Genomic DNA, 25,883 nt, shown 5'->3' with positions numbered 1-25,883 from the left:
CCGAACTTTGTATGGAACATATACGCTCGCTTTGAACTGGAATCATGGCGGAATATCTGGTGATGTCAACTTCGCAGGGCACTTATGACTTACGGTTGAACAGAACAACCGTCGGACGGGATAAGATATACATATGAAGGGCGGGAGGACTGTAATTGGGAACTGTTGAAGTAGTCTATTGTAGTAATTTAATGTTGTCTCTGGTATTCTGCTTTTTGAGCGTATGTGCGTTCAGGGGGCGTGGCTTTGGACGACGATTGCAGGGAGGGTGGGATGTTCACTTTCAGCGCTATCAGGCTAAAGTTAGCATTTTCTGAGATCTCCTACTGCACCTTTAATCAGTTGTTAGCTGCTCAACTCACAAACCCCTTTGCAGTTCCCTGATGAACTCGACTGATCTAAACCACAACAGAGGAACACATCCAAAACATCCTCTCAGTATCGATATGAATCCAGTGGTGATTAAGTTTAAATGCATCACTCACCCTGTTCACACTTGGGTCCTGTGAATCCAGGCGCGCAGTAACACGCTCCAGACACCGGGTGACACAGCTGGTTTCTCTCTGAACACTGACACAGCTGATTACAGTTGATGCCGAAGGTGCCGGACAGACAGACTGTTGAGACCCACACAGATGATAATATTATTTTTCAGAACAACTCTTGTGATGTAGTAATTGGTGAAGCTGCAGACTCACTCTGCTCGCAGCCGTTGCCCGTGTAGCCGGGAGGGCAACCGCAGCGTCCCGTCACATGATGGCATGACGTACCCGGCGGGCAGGAGCAGCGCTGGACACAGTCCTGACCGTATGAGCCTGGCAGACATGCTGACAAACACACAAAGTGTTACACACACAAACGTCAAGTGAAGCGGGTGAAAAATCCCATAGACTTAACAAATTTGATGAGACATAGCCCCAAATGAGGATTTCAGACAAATATGTGGGCGGCCACATTTAAAGAGGCTTGCAAGCTCTTTAAATGCTTACCTTACCTAACAATGGGGTATAAGTAGTACCCCTGGGACACAATTGCCCCCCAAAGTTGCCCCATAGACATTAAAATAACATCTGAAATGTAATGAGCAGCATTTGCGGATGAACGTACAAATCCTGTTCAACATTCTGGACATTGAAGTGATGGTCACACAGGTTATGAACTGACCTTTCTCACAACGTCTCCCTCTCCATCCTGCAGGACACAAACACTGTCCACTCACATGATGACAGGGGGCACCGTGATCGCACTCACACCGGCCCTCACAGCCGACTCCAAACCGCCCTGATACACACGCTGACACACACACACACAGCTGATCATGATCATTACATCCTTACCCTTCCTTACACACACATATTAAGTGTCAAATAAGACATTATTTTCTTCTTTAGAAAGGTTTTTTGAGTTTACAATCATTTGGTCCCGATACGTTCACACACACACACAAAAGCCCACACAAGCTCAGTTTATTTCCCAGTGTTGAAGTTTCTACAGTGTCCACGTCTTGGGACAGTAAGTTGAGGTGGGACAAATGAAGGGCTACTCTTACTTAGGCTTTGTTCATCAGACATCTGTAGATGATCTTACCGTTCTCACAGCGCTGTCCCGTCCAGCCCGGCTGACAAGCACACTGACCCGTCTGTCTGTCACACTGAGCACCGTTCAGACAATAACATCTGTCCTGACAGTCTGACCCGAACCGACCCGCTGGACATTCTGACACAAACACACACATGTACGTCAACATGAAGCATATATTTACAAAACATAGATGAACATTATATTTAAATAATATACATAAATATATATAAGACATTACATAATCAAATGTATATTATTAGTATAATATTTAAATTATATAATAAATATGTACACTGTTAAATTATGCATAAACATATGCAAATGTTGTGAATATCCTTATGTATTGTATTTATATACATCTATTACAGAAAAAGTATTATCTGGCTCTAAAGTATGAATGGATGAGAAATTTTAACGTCACTGTAAAATAATTGAAAAAAAAATGGGGGGAAGAAAGCATAGGCTTTGCATACACTTTGCACTTTTGTCACTTTTTCACTTTTGCATATGAAAAATTAAAAAACTACATTTTTGGTAGACCTTTTTTGGTCTGTTTGAATTTTTCAGTGTGCAGACAAATTCAGCTACCTATTGGACAAAAAATAGGGGGGAAAATATTTTTCCCTTGCCAATATAATTTTAAAGGGATACTCCACCCAAAAATGTAAATTTTGTCATAAATCACTTACCCCCATGTCGTTCCAAACTCGTAAAAATTTAAAGTGTGTGTGTGTATATATATACACGTATATATATATTCACACACACATAAAAAGTATTATTTATTTTATTTATTAGGAAAAAAAAGATGGTAATTGGAAAGGACAAGTCTAAATAAATAAATAATAGATTCAATTATTTATTAAACATTGTATGTTTTATTATATTACTGTTGAGCTTTTTTTCAAACACTTGTATCAAACATACTCTGCTTTTTTGCTTTATTTTGAAGAGAGATCGAGACTAAACTAACCTGCATGTAAACGTTCACCCTGGAGCAGCGCTCATAACTATTATGAGGTGCGAGGAGAAGAAACCAAGATCTAGAAACAGAGGCAGTGACTAAAGTGTATGCGGTTGCTAAAACCATCTGACACACGGGTGAACAAATACTGAAAAGTGAAATACCAGCATGTCACTTTATATGATGCAATGTCTGGAAATCAGTGGCTATTTTCCTTCCCAACATCACACACCGAGATCAGTTTTAATTATTTAAAATACACTATATTGCCAAAAGTATTGGCACCCCCTTCTAATGAACATGTTTGACTGCTTTAGTAATTTCTATGAGTACAAATCTTAATTTTAAAGCATATAATGATATTCTAGGGAATTGTAGTGTATATAAAATACACACTGGTTTGCATCATGTCCTAATTATTTTGAGTTCTCGCTCCCAGTGAAAAAATAAAATAAAATAAAATGTAAAAAACCTGAGCTTCCACACTGCCAATTATAGTTTCCTATGCTAGTCAGCACTGCGGTCAGCACACTGCACTTTACACTGTCAAATACAATAAAGCATGTACATATTATTACGTGTTGCACATTACTTATATCAAATCTCAGAGCACAACCAGACCGGCTGGATATTCCAGGAGATTCAGCATAAGGGTCAGTCCCTCACCCAGTTCACAGGCTGAACCCGTCCATCCACTGGGACAGAAGCAGCGGCCACTCTCAGGGTCACACGAACCCCCGCTCTGACAAAGACACCTCTGAGCACAGCCCGTCCCGAAGAAACCTGGAGAACAACCTGGAAAAACAGGAATACAAACCTGAACTAGAATACCAAAACCATATCCACTCAAAGAAAACCATTCAGCATACAGGAAACATCATAACGTCAGAAACCCTACTTTTCTTCATAAGAGGCCTACTCTACTCCTACTCTACTTCTCATCAGTGTGCATTATGGGTATTGAGTTCCTGGTAACTTTTCTGAAAATAAATATGCATGAATACATAATACATATCCTAAGGGCCTGTTTGTGTACGAAAGCGGATTGTGTCCGAACACCACAAAATTACTGCAGCAAACCTCAATATTTACTCGGCTGTAACTGGTGGTTATTTTAATGTGGTTATACTGTTTTCTCTTTTTTGGATCATTATCTGTAAACCCTAGCCATGTTCAAAGTGCTTGGTTTGAACTTAAAAAAAAATCTGTTTAGTCCAGTATCCGTTTAGTCCATTCATTTGCATGCAAACATGCAGGCAGTGAGGGCGCTACACAAGCATAATAGTGTATTTTTAGTCTTTAGTTTTCGAGGATCTGTGTGAAAAGGGATCGTTTTGACAGGGATGTCGTCTGTATGTGGAAAGGAACATAAAGGAAAAACTTTAGTTTTTTTACATAATTGTCATGTAAATGTACCCTAAATGCATTAAGTTGTTGCCATGTGATTGGCTGATTAAATATGTGCGTTAACAAGCAGTTACACAAGTACCTACATAAAGTCGATGGTGTGTATATTGTTTAAAAAAAAAATTATATTACAAATAAATGCAGCTCTTTTAACTTTCTATACATCAAAGAATCTGGAAAAATATATCACGGTTTACACAAAAATATGAAGCAGCTGTTTTTACACTGATAATAATAAAAAATGTTTCTTGAGCAGCAAATCAGCTTATTAAAATGATTTCTGAAGGATCATGTGACACTGAAGACTGGAGCAATGAAGCTGAAAATTCATCTTTGATCACAGGAATAAATTACATTTTAAAATATAATAGGAAGCAGTCATTTGAAATTGTAAAACTATTTCAAAATATTATGGTTTTTACTGAATTTGTGATTTAAAAAATACAGCCTTAATGAGCATACAAGACTTCTTTCCAAAACATTAAAAAACCTTGCAGATTCCAAACTATATATATATATATATATATATATATATATATATATATATATACAGTGCCCTCCTTAAGTATTGGAACGGTAAAGACAAAATTGCTCTGTTGGCTGTGGAGTCATTTACAAATATGATTAAAAGATGAATAGGAGACAAAACTACAGAATGTCACATTTTATTATTAACCGTTTCAACACATACATGTTTTACCAAATAAAAAGAACAGCACTTTTAGAGTTCATCCCAGCAATATGAAGCACTTTCCAATGAATCTGGTGGCATTTTCTTTAGTTTTGTACCCTTCCAAATTCATTCTGCTACTGTCAGCATACATTAAGTCATCAGTAAAGTTGAGAGGGCCTGTTCCAGAGACAGCCATGCATGCCCATGCCATGACACCACCTCCACCATGCTTTACAGATGAGGCTGTATGCTTGGGATCATTTGCAGTTCCCTTTTTTTCTCCACATTTTTGCTTTCCCATCACTTAGATAAAGGTTCATCTTTGTCTCATCGGTCCATAAACACAGTTCCAAGACTCTTCTGGCTCACCTTTGTGCTTTTTTGCAAACTCTAATCTTGTCTTTCTATTTTTGGTGCTGGTCAGAGGTTTGCATCTTGCTGTGTAGCATCTGTAATTCTGTGTCAAAGTCTCCTGAGGACAGTAGATTGTCAGAGCATCACCCCAGCTTTCTGGAAGTTGTTGGTGATTTTACAGACACGTCTTTTAGGATTCATTTTCACAGCTTTTATGATTTGTCTGTCATCAACTACTGTTGTTTTCTCAGCCGATCAGGTCGTTGTTGGTTGCTGGTGTCGCTGGTGGTTTCCAAACTCTTGATTTCTCCATGTCCTTTGTTTTTGCTAGAGCTTTAAATGACTTCCTCTTTTCTTTTAGCATCCAAATTGCTTGCTTTTCTCTCAAAGTCAGCTCCCTCGTCTTCATCCTGGTTTGTGTGTGTCATCATCGAATGCAAGATTCAGAATGCAGAAGTAATGGATATAAATGATACGACACATTCCCTGCTTTTAATATCTGAAGAATTAATGCAACAGGACACAGCTGATCACTTAGAAAGACCTGTGAGGCAACTGCTCCAATACTTCTGCTCACATCAGATAGAGGGATGAAACTCTAAAAGTGCTGAACTTCTTAGCTGGTAAAACATCTATGTGTTGAATCACCCAATAATAAAACGTGACATTCTGTAGTTTTGTCTCATATTCATCTTTTAATCATATTTGCAAATGTCTTGATCTACAGCCAACAGAGCAATTTTGTCTTTACTGTTCCAATACTTATGGAGGGCACTGTATATAGTATACGAGTCATTCTACAGAATTGGTCCCAAGTCAAATGTTAGAAATGTCTTGAAAAAAATGTATTTTTTCCAAAGAATGTGTATGTATGCAAATTGTATAATATCCAAGGTACACATTTCTAGTAATTGTGCCTCATTCTCATATTGTACTTTCAGAAATATTTGGATATTTGTCCTTTCCCCAAATTTGTCACTACCGAAACACAGTATATATATATATATATATATATATATATATATATATATATATATATATATATATATATTGATGTAAATTATGAGATTTGTTGCATTTTGAATACAATTTTTCTTTGTAAAAGGCAAAAAGTTGATCATTCTGATTTCAAAGTTAAGGATTCATTAGTTTGAATGTACATTGAACCAAAAAAATATCACAACATCTTAGTTGATAATTCAGTATACTTTATATTTGACAAAACACTCCATGTTTCAGTAGTGACAGCAGATTTTCGGTAGTGACAGTAATGCTTTGGTAGCAACCACATCACATTACAGAATTTTAACTCGCATACTAAAATACTACTAAAACATACTAAAATAGAAAAAAACTGTACCAAAATTTTGTTTATTTCCCCCAAATATGAGGATTATGTGTTTGTCACTACAGAAACAATGATGACATGTTTTGGTAGTGACAATTCTATGGGATTTTTATTTATTTTTTTGTACTTGTATCAAAAAGATACTTTTAAAAACAACAATGGAAAAATAATACAAAAATGATTTCAATATCATTTTCATAAGTTGCAATTTAGGGGTTAGGGTTCAGGATAGCCACCCCCCAATTGAAAGAACCCAATAAATAATGATTTTATATTTATATATATATATATATATATATATATATATATATATATATATATATATATATATATATATATAAATAAAGCTTACTAATATTTTAAATATTATTGTGGGTTTCAATTGATAATAGAAGGATCTGGAATACAAAAATGTGGGACCGCAGTTTGCACCAATTCTGTAAAATGGCCCATATATATAAAACATTGTAATGAATGAAGCGTCAGTATCTTACGTTGTGAGCAGGTGTCTCCCGTCCACCCTGCGCTGCACTCACACTGACCGCTTACAGCTTCACAGCTGCTGTTATTGTGACAAACACACATCTGAGAACAGCTCACTCCGTACAGTCCAGCAGGACACGCTGCAGACCAGAAAAACACACAAGCATTACTCACTGGAAACGGCTCTGTGCAAGACAGGAAGACACATATGCTCGTGAAAGAAGAAACTATAATCATAACGTGTGCTCGAGATCCTGCAGTGTTCTGCACACATCAGCAAGATGAACATCCTGCTTGTTTAAAGCACATTGTTAATAACAAGCTCACTTTGGTTACAATGTGGGCCGATCCAGCCGGGCTGACAGGCACATTCACCCCTGACATGATCACAGAGACCCCCGTTCATACACACACACTTCTGCTGACAGTCCAGACCATAGAAACCCTGCGGACAGGCTGGACACACAGACACATGAACAGTCAAAAATCAAATATCTCATAACATCATGACTGATGTTAATATATAAGTGGAACAATCGTACGTTTTTCACAGAACATTCCAGTCCAGCCAATCTTACAGGTGCAGGCTCCGCCCACATGGTCACATGATGCCTGGTTTTCACACTGGCAGCGATGCTTACAGCCTGGGCCGAATGAACCAGCAGGGCATTCTGGGACAGACACAGATCACATCACAAATGCATGATAAACACTGTAACATTTATGACAGATATTGAAGTATTCATGGAATACAGAAGGACCGTCAAATCTTAAATGAGAACATACATGGGAGATTTGTATGAATTCATTTGTCAACTTGCACGCCCATTTAAGTGATTGGAAAAAATTAATACCTACAATAAATGTCAGTGCTTATTATGTCAGTGCTTATAAAAATGTTATGTATCAGCTACCCATCATTTTATTTTATTATTATTTTGCATGCCTTTAGATTCTTTTCCTAATATTTAATTATCAAATATTCCATAAATACTGCATCATTTATAACAGACATAGCAGCATATATGGACTATTAAATCTAAAGTAGTTCTGCTCTACAAGGAAAAACAGTACCATATCATATTTTAATAATTATTATTATACACAGCAATTTTATGAGCATATGCATTAAGAGGCCACATAAAATATTTGTACGTTTATAAATTCATGTTAACATGCAAGACCATTTAAAATGAGCAAAGGCAAAATAGTTTTAATTTTGATTTAAAAAAAAAACTAAAAGAAAGGGTTACAGTAACAGTATCTTAAATTAATAGTTTCCCTAATATATTCATATCAATTTTAACCTAAAATGATTTTGCTTAAAAAAATGTTGATTCAACTATCTATTTTATTTTTATCCTTTTTTTAAATGTATTTACAATGTTTGTTTGCACATTTGTCCATATATTTTCTTTGCATTTAATGATCGTTTTTAATAAATACTGTAACATTTTAACAAATATTGGATATATACATGGAATATAGAAGGACTTAATGCAGAAATGTCTTAATGCACTAAAATGTTAAAATATGTTTATGTTATTTATGTTAAATATGCAACATAATGAGACTAAGACAATACTGATATTGATAGGATGCTGTATACTGCATCTTACACAAAGTTTATTTAACACATTTGGCAGACACTTTTATCCAAAGCAACTTTGAGTGCATTTAAAGTATAGTTTATCAATTTTTGCAAACCCATGATCTTGGCGTCGCCAGCGCTATTCTTCTCTATACTGTGTGATCTACAGTAGTGTTGTTGTGCATGCAGGTGTTTCACTCACTCTGGTCACATCGTGGTCCAGTGAAGCCCGCCTCACAATGACAGCGTCCGGTCTGAGCGTCACACCCTCCGTCACTGTTTCCACAGTCACAGACACTCACACAGTCCAGACCCCAGCGGCCCGTGTCACAGGCTACCATCAGCGGTGGACGAAGAACACAAATCAAACACTTGAGTAAAAGTACAGATAATAACATACACATTTCACTTATTGTTTTATAACTGCACAATAAAAAAACTCAATAAAACTTACCTTTCCTGCAGTTGTGGCCCGTCCAGCCTGGAGGACACGAGCAGCGTCCGGTTACAGGATGGCAGCGTCCTCCATTATCACAGGCACATCTGAACTGACAGCCCGCACCGAAGCGTCCCGCGGGACACACTGAACACAGACACATTCACCAAACACCACATACAGGACAGACGTGTGTGTGTGTTTGAGAAGCGCAGAGATGTACTCACTGTTCTGGCACAACCTGCCGATGAATCCAGGATCGCAGACACACGAGCCGTTACGCCGGTCACAGCGGCCTCCGTTCTCACACGCCGGACACCATTCCTGACATCCAACACCCCAGCGACCCTCTGCACACTCTGATGCAGAAATATAGTGTGTGTTTGGATTATATATCTGGACAGCATTATGATCAGAGATCAATTTGTCTCTAAATATTATGTTCTGGATCAATCTGACCTGCAACACATTTCTTAGTTGTCAGAAATACTGGCTAACCGAGGATGTTTTTCTTGAAATTGTGTGAATATTTCTCATATCGGGTCATGAGCATACCTGCAAAGCACTGATACTCTGAGTGTGCATAAACAATTTCTAGCATGATCGTAATGGTGTGATGTCAGTTGGAGCCAACAAAAAAAAAAAAAAATTAAAAAAGTAAATTAAAAACAATAAATTAATAAATGACATACTGTTTTATAGGTAGTAATTAAACAGTTTTAAAAATTATTGGATTGAATAATGTTTACTTTTTGGTTATTTTTTGTTTGTTTGCATTTTTTTTTATTTGTGTTGAATCCAAGTACTCATTTAATTTAATTTTAATTTGTTTTATATTTTATTTTGTTTTTATTTTAAATGATTATTTTATTTTTTAGATTGCTTGCTTTAAAATTATTTACATTGTATTTCATTAATGTATTTCAAAGCTAATTATGCTAATTTATCAACTATAATTATTTAATTTATTTTTAGATGTTTTTGAACACAATACAAGGGTTAAACAACATGTGAACAGGCAGAATTTTCTTACAGGATCATTTTGTCTATGAGCCATTAATACAAGTTTACAGGACTAAAATACTATACATATCACTGTAAATTAGTTTTATTATAAGCTAGGGGTCTCTTTTAGACAATATTAAAATATAGAACAATATACGTATGACATGTTGGTGTCAGAATGACAATATTACCTTTTTCACAATGTTTTCCAAATGTTCCAGCGGGACACATGCATTGGCCAGTGATGCTGTCACATGGTGCCCCTGAGCAGTCACATGACTGAGAGCAGCCAATCCCAAATCTCCCATCAACACAATCTATCACAGTAATGGCAAAAACATTTTGTGCTGAACATCAAAGCACATCCAATTTCCACACGCAGCTTTATTGATCTGATCAGTGACTGATGCATGTCTAATACTTTAGCTCTAATGGCCTTAATGTCATGTGGACATTATATGTATCTTTAATTTGACTTTATTTATCTGATCAATGACTGATGCATGGCAGGTACTTTACTGTAGCTAATGACCTTATTATTCTATAGACACTATCTATAATTTGACTTGATATACCTTGGTCACACTTATCTCCTGTCCTTCCAGCTGGACACTGCAGTTGACACGCTCCGGTCACATGATCACAGGTCACTCCAGCCGGACAAGAGCATTTATTATCACAGCCAGAGCCAAAGAAGCCTGATTCACACTCTGTGAAGGAAAACAATTAATACTGATCAGATCATGTCAATCAGAGGCAAAGTAGGGTGGGTCAATTCCTTTGCCAACAGGGGGAAACAAAACGCTACAGGTGACCTGACACAGATGACTCGCAGATACGACAATGCAATTTTTTCAGTGCAATGCAACCTTGCATCAATGACACTTCAGATGTTCTCATGCAAACAGACCGTCTTTGCAGGTGTCGCCCCGATAACCAGGCTTGCAGATGCAGGAGCCATGATGACGGTGGCACTCTACGGTATTCTGCTGAACACACCGACACTCTTCAGAACAGCCCGGGCCAAACGTCCACTTAGGACACGCTGCATGAATACACAAGACAGGAAGTCATAAGAGATCTAATGTAACGTTGCAAATGGACCCTGTTTTTAAGTACGCCACAAAGCACAGAGTAGTTATAATGTCCAAGTACAGCACTCACGTAGATGGCAGAACCTTCCATACAGTCCAGGGTCACACAGACACGCTCCATAAGTGCGATGACACCGTCCATTATTAGCACAATTACACTTCTTATTACAGAACTTCCCATAGAGACCCTTGGGACAACCTGAAGTGATTGCATCAATATCAATATTATAAGCGGTTTGCATTTTGTCTTTTATTTATCTCCATACAGTGAAGGTGTTCTGTAAACGGACCGTCCTGACACAGGTCTCCACTGACCCCTGGTGGACAGCGGCAGCTCCCAGTGACCGGATCACACACGCCGCCGTTCTTACACTTACAGCTTAACAAGCAATTCCTGCCAAACCAGCCCTCTGGACATGCTGGACAACACACACACACACACACACACAAGAAAGAGGTCAGGAGCTTTTAAAGACATGTAGCACAATAAAAACTGTGTGTGTGACTTTTCTCAGAATTGACACATGAACTCACAATTGCGAGGAAAGTTCAATGCCGAAGAATAAAAGACTGACTTTTGATTTTTTTTCTCAGAATTGCGAGTTTATATCCAATAATTTTGACTTTATAACATGAAATAGTTAGTTATAAAATCAGAATTGCAATATATAAATTTGCAATTGGGAGAAAAACATGCAATTGCAACTTTATATCATGCAGTTCTGGGGAAAAAAACAAAAACGTCCGATTTGTGAGATAAAAAATGGCTAATACATTTTTTATTTTTTTTATTCAGTGGTGGAAACAAGTTTCCATACTGTATTGCCTTTAAAACTATAGATCTCTGATCATAAAACTAAGCATTTAAATATCATCTTACTAAGATTACACCTCATTAGGTCATCTTACTATTAAATATTATTGGAGATATAGAGTGAAAACTGATATTTGCTGTATATTATTTTATGTAAGTAATCTGCTATACTGTTATAAAGATCAGTCGTACTGATTTACAGTACAAGTTATCAGCATTTCATCTTTTCATCACTTTTTGACAATATAAATATCAGCATCTGCACCAAATAGTATGAGATCTGAATAGTATGAGATCCATATTCTCATTGTATCAAACTATATGAGCCATAAAACCCTGATGTATCAAATATGATACTCAACAAAAACACATATGCAAATTGTTCCATTTCAAATTACATTTTTCTCATTAATATTTCATACATTAGGCTTTACAAGGTTATAATGGGATCTTATTAAATGTGTCAGGTTTTAATGTGCATGATTTATCCGTTTTAATCAAAAAATAAAATCTTTCTCCACCTTTGAAACTACTTTCTGTTGATGTAATCAAGCCTGAGCTTTCCGTTTGTGATTGCTGATATATATTTATGATCAGTACTCAGTTGTGGCTCTTTCAGAGAAACTCACTCTCATTACACACGATTCCCATCCATCCGTCAGGACAGTCACAGCCGTTTCTGAGTTTGTTACACCCTCCTCCATTAGCACAGTCCTCACAAGACAGACTGCAGTCGAAGCCGAACGAATCCTTCAAGCATACTTCACAAACCAGAGGAGACCAGATTCGTCCATGAAAAACAATCAAAAGCTTCTTTGCATCAGGGTTATTGCAGATATAATTAATAGAAACAAAACCTTTTTGTTAACTGAATTTTTCAAAATTATTTCAGCAAGCTGCCAAAGCAACATTTCTCATTTTCATTTATAGTTTATCTAGTAAAATAACTAAAACTAACGAAACATCAAAGAAGCTAAAACTATTAAAAAAAAAATATATATATATATAAATATATACATATTTACATATTTAAAAGAAAAAAAAAAAACTTTGTTTCTCACTGAATTTCTCAGTTAAGGTGCTCTCAGCGCGCAGTTCTCCCGTGTCGTCCTCGTAGTCGTCGTATCGCTCCAGGATCTGCTCATAATCCTGCAGAATAGTGATCTGAGGTCTGTCCACCGCCTGACCGCTGCTCAACGCCTCCACTGAATCCTCCAGCACTAGGACAACAAACCAATACTTTGATAATGAATTAATCTAACGATTATTAGTACAATTAATCGGCAATAATTCCACCGATTCATCAATAGGCTTTGATCGATTATTCAGCTTTTGCAATTAGTAAAAAAATTAAGCTATGCATATTCTAAATCACTTCAGCTTTTGAAAATGTAAAGCAATTATATTAGTATTATACTATTACAGTTATTATACAATTATTTTTTTACAATGCAAATAAATATATTTAGCACACAAAATGAGAAAACTGACACATCATTCTGCCTAACAACTCCATCTGGATATGAAATAAAGGTAATAAAACAAAATAAATGTTTTATTCACAACATTAAAACTCACATATACATGAGTGTCTGTCCTCATCGAGACGATACCTGCGTCTACAGGAGCACTGGAAGGAGCCGGCGTTGTTCTGACACAGGTGATCACATCCTCCGTTTGCAACCAAACACTCGTCTATATCTGTAATCACACACACATCTGGATCTAGATGTGGGAATTCCTAAATTTCTCTCTCTCTCTCTATGAATGTCATACCATCACAGCTGCATCCATCAGCGTTCAGTCGATATCCAGCTGTACAGTAACACTCGTAACCTCCAGGATAGTTTGTGCAGTCGTGCTCACAACACGAGCTGCCATCTACGCACTCGTTTATATCTGACAGACGAGAACACACATATCTTTACCTCACATGGTTACTGTGACTAAAACAGGAAATGGTCACATTCGTTTTCTTTACCGATACAGGTCTTGTGGTCGACGTCCAGCTGGTAACCTTGGTTACAGCTGCACACAGGTCCACTGGTTGAATGTTCACAGTGATGAGAACAACCGCCGTTATCATGATCACAGCTGTTTACAATCTCCATCTCGATACCTGACAGTGAAAAACACACCCACACACCACATTGGAAATGAATGGGAATCAAATTTCATCAAGTGGAAATGTTTGGAAGTGCTCCCAAAGAAAATCCTACTGAAAGCTCATTTTTTGAGATATCAACCTTAAATTTGGAACACAACTTGTTTAGACTCACAACTTTGATTTCTCATAGATTAAAACATGTTTTGTAAAATATATAATATCTAATTATATATTAATAAAATATAGATTTTATATAAAATGTAAAAATAGTACTTTTGTGCATTTTTTATAATAAACTTTTTATTTTATTTTACAAAATGTTAAATGAAAAACATTATTGAACTATATGAAGAGTTTATTTGCCAAAACAAATGACAAATGTTTTTTTTTGTTATGTTATCATGCTTTTATTGTGTTTTATTGTGTTAGTTAGCTGTAGTTTTTAGTTTTTTACCTAATCAAAATAACCCGACTGCTGTTTGATCAATCTGTTTGTTCAATATGCCGTTGTGAGATAAATTGGAATGCACAATGATAAAACATAATTTTTGAAAATGTATTGTTTTTGAAAATTGTTAAAAATATATAGTAGTGCTGTCAATCGATTAAAAAAAGCAACAAATCAAATTAATTGCACGACTAATCGCGATTAATCCCACCTAACATTAAAGTTTTGACATATACTGTTATTACTGTTATATTGCAATAATTTCACATTCAATCTTCAAATTAATGTACAAACAACATAAACATTTTTTATATTTATTCAATGCCATCTTTTTTTATGACTGAAGCCCAGTATCACTAATATCAATACTACCGACGTCTGTTGTTCTTTTCCCCTTATTATTTAACCACAGACTATAGCCGTTCAGCATTACAGTATAACAGAGAGCTATCAATTTTAACATTTATTAGACATTTAAATAACTTCTAATTTAAGTGAACTTCACATAAAAAAATCTTCACATAAACCCATTATAATAAATGTCATATTTAGCTACCTGTGCCCTTCAGCAAGTTGGAAATATAGAGAAATTGAATAAAGTTATCAAGCACTAAATTCTAAATTAAATAGATTAATCCTTAAAGCTACAAAAGTTATTGATTTCCTAATTTTTCTATTGTTCTTTGATTAACAGACATGACAGCAGCTGGGTAATTAGGTTATTTGGTTGCTATTGCTTTAAGAGCTGCCGCTGCTGAACATGACGCGGATCTGAGAAGCATTTATTTTTATTTTTCACAACTCTTTAACTTTTCTGACTCACTTCAGGTCTTAAAGTCTCTACTAATGAACTGACGAGTTGAATCCAGTGTGTTAGATGAGAGAGACAGTGCTGAGCTGCTCCAGGACAGTTTTGAAAACCATTTCAGAGACATATGCTTAAATGTAACTCATATAACAAATACTTAAATGCATGCACCGTTTTAAGGCAGTTTTAGTTGCCTTTTTGGAACATTTAGGACTTAACTGACAACATAACTAGGACATTGCATGCTGGCACTGGCGCATTTGTGCGTGCAATTGAAGAGCACGCGCTATGAGCACAGTACTGTTTCCGCGCTCACTTGACTAGCGTCTGTCGCTGAAGTGAAGCTGGAGTGCACATCTCCAGTTTGATGTGGTTATTTCACACTATTCAACAGCATATACATATAAACATATACACCTACCCTTTTGTGTGCATATTTGATTTGCATATATATGTATATAATTCATTCTATTCTACAATTTACACTACAGATGAGAAACAAATGATTTAATGGCCCTTTCTTGTTTTGAGCACATATAGTATGAGATGTGTTGCATGCAATCTCACAGGGTCGGTCCAGTCTCAGATCATACTCACGATAGCACTGCTTGCCATCAACACCCAGCTCATAGGCAGCGGGACACACACACAAGAAAGATCCCCTGGTGTTACGGCAACCGTGAGCGCAGTTCGCCTGGCCCGTCTGACACTCGTCAATGTCTGATACAAAGACAACACACATACAAAGATGTATGCTACACTTTAAAGATCACTTGAGTATGAAGACATGATGACCATTGCTACATTAATGACATAAGCTTTCTATTCTATAAGCATCTGACACAAACTCTGTAATCCACACTAAATATAGCTCACCATCCCAGGTACATTTTACCTTCACAGGTCTTGCCATCTTCAGCCAGCTGATAACCTGGACCACATCCACAGCGGGCCTGATCTCCATCCCTGTGGCATTCCTGAGAACAACCAGCGTTTCGCTCCGCACACGGATTCTCCGCTGATGACATAAGAACAGACTGTGTCACAGCTTTACTATTAATGCCATTATTAGGTTGCTGGCACTAAGTGAGTTAATCTCACAGAACCTGCCAAAAAAAACACCTCATATTTCACCCCAAACTCAATAAAGAGAAATAAAAAAATATATTTTGCATAATTGTTTGTTTTGCATTGTAATTATTATTTTTAGAAAGTTATTTATTATGAATTTATTATTATGTATTATTTTAGAAAGTTATATATTTATTAAGTTCATTATTATTATTATTATTAGGGTTGACCTGGACATGTTTTTGCGAGATTATTTATCATATTTGCAACACAAATGTACCATCATCCTCATCCAGCTGCTCTGAATAACTCCTCTCATACACTCTGTGTTTAACATGTTTCTGTCCGTCCAACAGCTGCAGTGAAACGATCTGTCTGCAGCCAACAATTACACTTTTACAGAAACAGAATGGCAGAAATTATTCTGCAATCATGACCCTTCATCAGAGAAAGACATGTCTGTGTTCAACTCCAGATGACCTCCGAGACGAGACACAAAGATATGTCCCTGCTGAAGTCACCAGTTTGTGATATTATGTCATCAAGTGAATCAAAGGGCAACTTCATCCCAAAGACCAAAATCATATTTCCACTAAATCTCCTCAAGCAGTTCTTGTGATTCTTTGGGGACTTCAAAGAATGGAAACGCTAGGCGTGAAATACATTTGAACAATAAGACGTTAAAAGAAATGCTTTATATTACTTGTAGAGTTAAACTTCAGCTAGATTCTCTGTCATTAGGACACTTATCTGCACCTGGGAATAGAAGTTATCATGCATTACATGTCAATGATGTTTGATAAATGCTTCAACCTTACAGAAAACAGCTCCACTATGACCTGTTCATCAGAGCAAACACATTCATATCTGTGCGTGGAGATCATTACAGTCAAGTTTTATCTTTATTCATTGCTAGTGAAAGCAATTAAACTATTACAACAAAATAAAACATAATTTACTTTCCCTCATATTGACACAAACCTGAATGTCTTTATGCTGAATGTCAAAAGGACAGAAAAAGAAAAAGAAAAACACAGATGTTCGTAAAAGTACTACATATTTCAAGTCTTCTGAAGTTATATGACTTTGTTCTCGCCAAAATTTCTTGTTTCAAAAGTCTTTTTTCACTGCATAAATTCTCCCAATCCTACTAATGGGGTTTGACATAATTGGTGTTAAACTTGGAGCATTTGTAGTGAACAATAACTTTTTTTAAATTGTTGCCTAATTAGTATGGCTTTCCAAAACTTCTAACAGAGTTATGACTATTTTATGCTTTTGTCCATTTTGGAGCTTCATAGCCCCTACGTTTGTTGTATTGAAAGAAAAGGGATGAAACTTTGCTTAACTACTATGTTTGTGTTCCACAGAAAAGAAAGAAAATCATATGTGTACACTGTTAAACAAATTTCACATCATACTCATCCAAACTGTAATGCAATTTTGACAAATTTTATGGTGCTTTTCCAAAACAGAAAAACTTTGCCTAACTTCACCGTGTATGTTCCCACTGGAAAAAAGTGGGAACATACACGGTTCCCACAAAGTGTGCTTTGAACATGACAAATAAATGCTTTTTAAAGGAATACACACCCTATTCTTTAAAAAAACATCTATTAGTTGGTTTTAATTGGAAGAGGTTCCATAATAACAAAGGCGTATAAAATAAACACGTCTCATTAGCTTGTAACACATTCAGTCTGTCTCCACCTGTGCTTTGAATTTTAATTTCACTTAAATCCCACTGTCAACAACTGTGATCGTAAATATGTCTTCATGTTCATGCTACCATCATAAATCTGTAATGTTCATGGGGAAAGTCCTGCAGTTGAATATCAGTGTGGTCATACTCACATTTGCAATGTTTCCCATCCACGTCGAGTCTGTAACCGGGTCGGCAGCGGCACTGGAAATGACCCGCTGTCTGCTGGACACAGAAATGCTCGCAGCCGCCGTTCCCAACGCTGCAGGAGTGGATGGCTAAATACACGCAGACAGACAGAAAGACACACAGGTGGAGACGCTATGAGAAGACAATACTAGGCTGTTATTGTTCAATTTAAAGATCAAACGAGTCATAATAAAGGAAAGACTCTTCGTGAAGTGTTTGACTCTAGCAGACCCCGAGTTCAAATGACTCCTGCTGCAGAAACATCAATGACTCAACCAACCAAAACATGAATGAAGGAACTCAGCGAAAATCACTTTCAACTTCTCAATTATAAATCAGTCTCTATAAGCTCACATACAGCAGACAGATAAATGCCAGAAACGTAATTTATTATGTATTAGTATTCTCCACTTCCATCCTCTGTCGTCTGTGTGTCTGATCAGCTGTCCGTCATTCTTGCTTTCTCTCACTTTTTACCTTTAGAGGAAGACTGCATTGTACAATACATTATGTCAGTTAAATCAAAATGTTTTTCAGATGGTTACATGTGAAACTTGTTAAACTTGTTTTGCCAATAAAATTATGGATAGATAGATAGATGGGTGGGTGGATAGAACGATAGAGCGATGGATGGATGGATGGATGGATGGATGGATGGATTGACTGATAGAGCGATGAATGGATGGAACGATAAAGCAATGAATGGATAGATTAAATGATAAAGCAATGGATGGAACGATAGCATGATGGAAGAATGGATGGATGTAATGATAAAGAAATGGATGGATGGAACACTAGAGGGATGGAGCGATGGACAGATAGAACAATAGAGTGATGGATGGATGGAATGACAGAGCAATATACGGATAGATGGAATGATAGAGAGATGGATGGATGGAACGATAAAGCAATGAATGGATGGATGGATGGAACGTTAGAGAGATGGATGGATGGATGGATGGATGGATGGATGGATGGATTGAATTATAAATCGATGGATGGATGGAATGATAAAGCAATGGACGGATGGATGGACAGATTGAACGACAGAGCAATAGACAGATGGATGGAATGACAGATCAATGGATGGATGGATGGAACGATAGACTGATGGATGGAATGATAAAGCAATGAATGGATGGATGGATGGAACGTTAGAGTGATAGATGGATGCATGGAACGATAAAGCATTGAATGGATTGATGGATGAAACGTTAGAGAGGATGGATGGAACAATAAAGCAAAGGATAGATGGACGGTGTCATGGTGCACACACGAGGAGGATACAGGAACACGCAGACGAGGATGTAAACTCAGATAACAGTCTTTAATCACTCCAAACAAGGCAGGGCAAGACAAGGCAAGGCTGACACAGACAGGAACACCAGGGAGTAACGAGTAGACCAGACGAAATCAAACTGAACAGACAGAACTATAAATACACAGGATAATCACTAAAACACAGCTGGAAAAGAATTAACTAATAATCACACTAAACAAGGACAGGAAACAAATCAAATAAGGAAACATGAGGCGGGAACACATGACACACACGACAGAGGACTGACAGACGGATGGATGGAACGATAAAGCAATGAATGGATTGATGGATGAAACGTTAGAGAGGATGGATGGAACGATAAAGCATTGAATGGATGGATGGAATGATAAAGCAATGGATAGATGGATGGATGGATGGATGGATGGATGGATGAATGGAATGACAGAGCAATGGATGGCTGGAACAATAAAGCAATGGATAAATGGATGGATGGAACACGAGCGATGGATGAATAGATGGATGGAATGATAGGGCAATGGATGGATGAAATGATAGAGCGATGGATGGATGGAACAATAGAGCAATGGATAGATGGATGGATGACGGATAGTACAATAGAACAAGCAAAGGCAAAAGACCGTAACTTCGATTTTGGTCGAAAATGAGTTATTGATATTTTTGGGACATTCAAGACATCCTTTATCATGTGCATAAGTATCTTGAGTCAATTTAATTGTTTTTCAGAGAAAATAATGTGTCGTCTTAACCGTAACTTCAAAAAGCCCCAGAGAAACCAAAGCAGAGCACCGTATAACACCAGTTACGGCTCTTTCGCTCAAAATGAGTTATGGCTTCCTGCCTTTGTTTAGCCGCGCGTCAATATGAAGTTACAGTGCCAGCTTGGAGTTATAAGGTGCTCTCCCTTTGTTTTACTGACCATTAAAGACTGCCGTGTTTTAATAACAGTGTAACTTGTATAGCTTTCATACATCTGATCTGTCAGATTATTAGACAAAGGAATTAGATAGATCGTGATCTACCAAACAGCTCCATGTAACAAAGCACTGCAAAGACTAGATACCTTGGCAGCAATACATAATCGTGAATAACCTTTAAAGATTTTTTTATTATTAGGCTATTTTTTCCTTTTTATAATGCAGATTATTCTTCTAGTTGGACACTTGTGGACTAGAATGCCGTAGCATGTAGCATGATCAATTATAACATCAGTACTAACAGTTCGCAATTAAATCCATATCCTTCCTTAACCCGATAAAATCAATCCATGACAACGAACATCACCGGAGATGTTTAATCGACAAGCATTCTGAGCATTCCTGCTCGCTGGCGTTCACATCAATCCACAAATCGTTCTTTTAGGTTTGGCTATTTTCATTCAACTGTGTTATGAATCATACACCCCTACGTTTTCACTTAGGGGTCTACTCACTTTTGTGGCCAGCGCTTTAGACATTAATGGCTGTGTGTTGAGTTATTTTGAGGTGACAGCAAATTTAGTGTCATTTCTTCAGTGTTGTCACATGAAAAGACACTTCTGTGAGATACTGTAAAAGCAATTACGTAATGTCTAGCATTCTTTTACGTTACTGAGCTTAGCAAATAAATTGGTTGCAAAATGGTATCCACTCACATTTAACTTTTTAGTCTGCTTGTTATGGTCAAAAAAATTCCTATATTTAATAGCCTATTTGAGATGTATATATGAGCCCATGCTCACTAGATTTTATACAGGTGTTACTGTAACGATTTTGTAAATGGTGATCAGCAACCAAATATTGATAATGTGGAAGTTACTGTCTTTTGCCTTGGTGTGATTTTGCAGACAATGCAAAGCAAGAGCTCACATTTCAGCTCACAGTGTTTTTAATGTAGATCATTTTCATTACAAAAACATCTAATTGCCAAATTTCCAGTGTCCTACCTATAATTAATTTGGCTGGGCAAATAAAAAAACTTTAAAGTCATTTTTCTCAGTTTCACACTCCAGCGAGTTAGTCTTTTGCCTTTGTAGGGCAGAATTGATGGATGATGGGTGGATGGATAGAGCGATACTTGACACAGTAATTCATAGTTTTTAACGGTCCTAAAAACATTCATTTCCTTTACACCAGATTTGATGTCCTTTGATTTTGTGGTGAAACGTGAACCTGGGCAGGTCTGGCTGTTTTACCGATGCATGTGCGTCCGTCCACGTGCAGTCGAGATCCAGCGTTACACTGGCAGTGATACGAACCCCTGGTGTTCACACACTTGTGCTGGCAGCCGCCGTTATGCACCTGGCATTCGTCAATATCTACGGAAGAACATATAAACACACAATTTAATACTGTGTTATGAATCATTCATCAGATTCAGTTACGAATAAGGCCTGGTACCTGTATACGTCTTTAATTCACCTCTAATTTCAGCATACAAAATCAGTTGGTTCAAATTCAAAACAGAATCTGCTTGCCTTGGAAAAATGTCTGACATCAGTAGATTACAAATAAACAAAGAGAAGTGGCCGTTTGTTTCGCACGCTTACCATCAAGATAGAGAACAAACCACAAAAAAGAGAAAACAAGTACATTCACGGTCACTGAAATGTTGTAGGTTTTGTGGCTCTTAAAGCTACACTGCCCACTGAGATCAGAACTAACAGTCATGGTCTGTTGAGAAAGACACTGTTACTGCTCTGAGATCAGCTTTAAGATAGACATGTTGCACTGGCGCAGTTACTATTCCTATTCCTCCCATGTCGCTTGACTTCGTTAGTGTAAACACTGGAAAAGGAGGGAAAGCAAAAAGGAAATTGGTCCTCAAAATTCTGAAGTAGAAAGACTAAAATAGTACTTTCTTATAAAATATACTCCATTAACTTTCTTTTTAACCCAACCTCAGAAGAACAAAACAAAACAAACACAAAAATGTTTAGTGTAAATTCATCTGTTCACATTGTTCCCACCTAAATGTAAATATACTATATTTGAAAATAAATATTTTTAAAGGAAACGTAGTGGATGGATTTTTTTATCACAGCAGGGTGGTTGTGCACACACACTGCTGACACATATAGTGTTTAAAAACAATACAAACGTGAATTTTGCATAGTAGGTCCCCTTTAAATAAATATGCAAAATCAATTAATATTTCTAATTTCTCAAGAAACAAGCAACATTTACTTTAATACACTAATTAATAAATAGCTTTCATATCGAGAAATTAGTTTCAAAGACGCTTCCCAGCACTTTAAGTTCAGAAATACGTTTCTGCCACATTTTTGCTGCTTGATTCCGAGTAAGCAAACATGAAATTCAAACGCACAGGCAGTCGACTCTTGTTGATTTGACCATAAAGATCACGAGCAGATTGGCAGGCCGCTCCTGAGGGTGTCCTCTCCTGCTAAGAGGAAAAAATCCTAAAAATCACTCAGTTACGACTGTCTACATCCATACGATCTCACAGCAGGTCTCTTTACCATGTACACTGCTTTCTCTCCAAACAAAACCTGCGAGACACCGCCAACACAAGCGCCACTGACTCCAAAATGAACAAATGAGCTTTGTGTTCGAGCGACCTTTGACCTCTAATATACTAATGACCAGCTTTGTGTTTCTGTCACCTCATGACATTACCGCAGGAGATATTTTCATTGGCCGGTTTTCCATTAATAGCTATAATTCTCTAATAGGAGCCAAATGGAATATACAGTTTTCCTGTACAAAGATTCATGTGTGAGTTTGGTCAAATCAAGGTTTGAAAGTTTGACTAAAGAAGTTATTTAAATCTGGTAACAATCTTGTTATATACTTCACCAGCTGAGCTCAATTTTGAGTATTCATGGCACTATAGGATAGCTGGCACTAAACACTACATAAAGTCAGTTGGTAATGGGAACCAGCCGGTTGTTTACCTACGTGGAATCTTAATTACTGACTGAGATGCCAGGAGGCCTCAATAATCACAAGCTTCCTGCAAAGCATGAAAATGTTTGTTTAAACTTTGTTGCACACATTTAAATAGGTCATCGATTTATTTGCATTGTGTCATTATTTCAAAGAACATTGAACACATTTTCTCACCAACTGTGCAGGCTGTAACAGCAAGACAACATGAAATACAAATTAAAATTTAAATAGTATGCCGATTTAAATAAAAATATTTATTTTAATGAGAATTTGAGAAGAAAACATTTCACTTATTTTAGAAGTATGTATTATACTTCTAATTGTGATGAAAAAATATCAGAATGCAAGAAAACATCGGAATTATCTTTTTATATATATTTATATATACAAAGTTTCCATACGCCTTGCAGAATCTGCTAAATGTTAATTACCATATTGACCCGAATAGAAGACCATGTTTTTTTCTTGGAAATATATCTGAAAAAACTCTCAAATGTCAATAATACACCCACAACAATAGGTGGTGCCAAATACGCGTAAAACGAGTGTGCCATGAAATGCGTAATGCAATCACGAATGTAACGTGTTGTAAAGATTGCGAAAAAGAAAAGCTGACAGCAGTATGAGTTGTGACTGTCATGTTAGCCTGATGGGATCAAACTTCCTCTGTAAGTGATTTTAAAACATAAGACAGTACCCAGATTTGATAAGCTACAATAAGATTTCACTTCTACCGTTAATACAATTTTGGTAGGCCACTATGAGATGGATAGACTAAATGTTATATAATTCAGATGGGCTACCTGTTATTTTTAAAACTAACATTTTAAATAGGAAAAATATGCAATATGAAGAATTTTTTTATTTTTTTGTCAGTAAAACACAAGATTTGTTTTTCAAAAAGCCTTTTTCCAAAAGGTACATCTGGAAAAAGGGGGTTGTCTTATATTCGGGTCAATACAGTATTATACCAAAATAAGAGGGATCATAAAACATTATTTAGTACTGTCCTGAATAAGATATTTATATAAAAGATGTCTACTTACATTGATTTATTTAGTTTATTTTTGTGTTATGGTTGTTCTGTTTGTACTGAGCAGGTAAACTGCACTCTGTTCTTCAGAAAAATCCTCCAGGTCCCACAAGATCTTCTTCTTTTGCATATTTGATCCCTTCTCAGCAGCGGCTGAATGATTTTAAGATTCATCTTTTTACAATCTCATATGCAACTCATACACAAAGGTTTAAACACTGATGCTCCAGAAGGAAACATAATGCATGCTGGGGGGGTAAAGACTTTCTGAATATGAAGATCAGGTTAAACCATACTTATTTTGTCTTCTGAGAAACATTTAAGTATCTTCTAGCATATGAAGGGCAGTGCTGAATGGGAAAAACATGGCATTTAAACAAAATAAGAAAAGTTTACAAATCTGCATCCTATATCTAGAGCAAATCTGGGCATAGTTTGAGACAAAATTGAGATCTCTTTTGAATCTTTGGGGATGTGTGTAAAACTTTCCATTTTCTTTCCAATGCTAAGAACATCAAACAAACCTGGAACTGAATTGACTTTCTGAACAGTCTCTTTTGATATTTAAATCCCCACTGATGTGGCATCTTTCAGCAAATCCCCCCAGATTCTGGAAAGCACAAGCAACAGCAGTCGCCAAAACACAACATTCACCAATTTTGCTGATTACTGCAGCCCTAAGAACTCCGATATCTGGCTCGGCTTTTCAAAGGTTAGTTCTGGTTCATCTGTCACTTGAATCAGGGTAACCCACACGCTGGAGTAATACTTCAACTATGCATGCTGATTCTGAGCCACTGATTCATGCCTGTGCCAGAAAAGTGTCTCCAGCCAGGAAAGCTGGCAGACCAGAGCTGACTTTCCATCTATACTGCTGTTTGGTTTGGGTTTTAATTAAATTACCAAGAAATGTTTCCCCACATTGGTGAAAGCATTTGGTTTGGCTTCTCTTGAATACTCTGGAACTCTAAACAGTGTTTATAGATGTAGCTCGAGGCGACCGACGCGCTGAGTCAGCGGAGGAAGTTCCTGACCGTGTTCTGCGCTGATGACAGACGTCCTTATACTGTTAACAAGATGTTTTAGTTCAGTGACGACTGTGACATTTTAAACATGAAAATAATTACTGATGCTTGCTAATTGAGAAATCAAAACATCTTAGAGACTTGCTGGTGGCTTGTGGCAAAAACCACCCACATTTTCTTCAGAATTTATATGTATTTTAATTTCATAAGAGAAAAAGATAATATGTATACAGTGTTAATTACTGTAATTTACCGTAATTACTTTCACCTTGAAAAAGTAAGGGATTACGCTTATTTTTTTCTGCAATTTACTATACAGTTACTTCTGATGTAATTGCATTAAATATTGAATAGACTATAACACAATTCGACATAAAACAATAGTGTATTTAACATCAAAATTGCACATCTAATGTTAAAATGTAACGTTCAAGAATAATTTATGGAATTTTGCAATTCTTGTAGTGTTCTACTGTTCGAGGTTGATGTGGGATTTAGAAAATAATAATGCAATACTTTTTTAGAGAGAGTAATTAGGTCAGAAGTCTAATTACACTGTT

The 25,883-nt window shown here is 36.7% G+C and overlaps 1 protein-coding gene across 1 annotated transcript in view; it reads right to left on the bottom strand.

Annotated features, from left to right (window-relative positions):
* The window catches only part of LOC306856607 (uncharacterized protein), a gene marked incomplete at its 5' end in the record, with an annotated part of 79,525 nt that overhangs the window by 11,954 nt on the left and 41,688 nt on the right, over positions 1-25,883 (bottom strand). The window contains 25 exons of the mRNA XM_079395967.1: positions 486-617; positions 699-827; positions 1,165-1,293; positions 1,588-1,716; positions 3,212-3,340; positions 6,822-6,950; positions 7,138-7,266; positions 7,353-7,481; positions 8,604-8,735; positions 8,856-8,984; positions 9,065-9,196; positions 10,034-10,159; positions 10,418-10,552; positions 10,753-10,887; positions 11,007-11,135; positions 11,227-11,355; positions 12,380-12,511; positions 12,812-12,970; positions 13,329-13,451; positions 13,527-13,649; positions 13,732-13,869; positions 15,711-15,833; positions 16,009-16,131; positions 18,039-18,164; positions 21,549-21,671. Of these exons, the coding sequence (XP_079252093.1) occupies positions 486-617; positions 699-827; positions 1,165-1,293; positions 1,588-1,716; positions 3,212-3,340; positions 6,822-6,950; positions 7,138-7,266; positions 7,353-7,481; positions 8,604-8,735; positions 8,856-8,984; positions 9,065-9,196; positions 10,034-10,159; positions 10,418-10,552; positions 10,753-10,887; positions 11,007-11,135; positions 11,227-11,355; positions 12,380-12,511; positions 12,812-12,970; positions 13,329-13,451; positions 13,527-13,649; positions 13,732-13,869; positions 15,711-15,833; positions 16,009-16,131; positions 18,039-18,164; positions 21,549-21,671 (3,252 nt within the window). The remainder of the gene's footprint in view (positions 1-485; positions 618-698; positions 828-1,164; positions 1,294-1,587; positions 1,717-3,211; positions 3,341-6,821; positions 6,951-7,137; positions 7,267-7,352; positions 7,482-8,603; positions 8,736-8,855; positions 8,985-9,064; positions 9,197-10,033; positions 10,160-10,417; positions 10,553-10,752; positions 10,888-11,006; positions 11,136-11,226; positions 11,356-12,379; positions 12,512-12,811; positions 12,971-13,328; positions 13,452-13,526; positions 13,650-13,731; positions 13,870-15,710; positions 15,834-16,008; positions 16,132-18,038; positions 18,165-21,548; positions 21,672-25,883) is intronic.

This window comes from Barbus barbus (genome assembly GCF_936440315.1).
Source record: "Barbus barbus genome assembly, chromosome: 37".
NCBI classification, from domain to species: domain Eukaryota; kingdom Metazoa; phylum Chordata; class Actinopteri; order Cypriniformes; family Cyprinidae; genus Barbus; species Barbus barbus.
The sequence above is the reverse complement of the archived record's forward strand: the minus strand, read 5'-3'. Positions and strand labels throughout refer to the sequence as shown.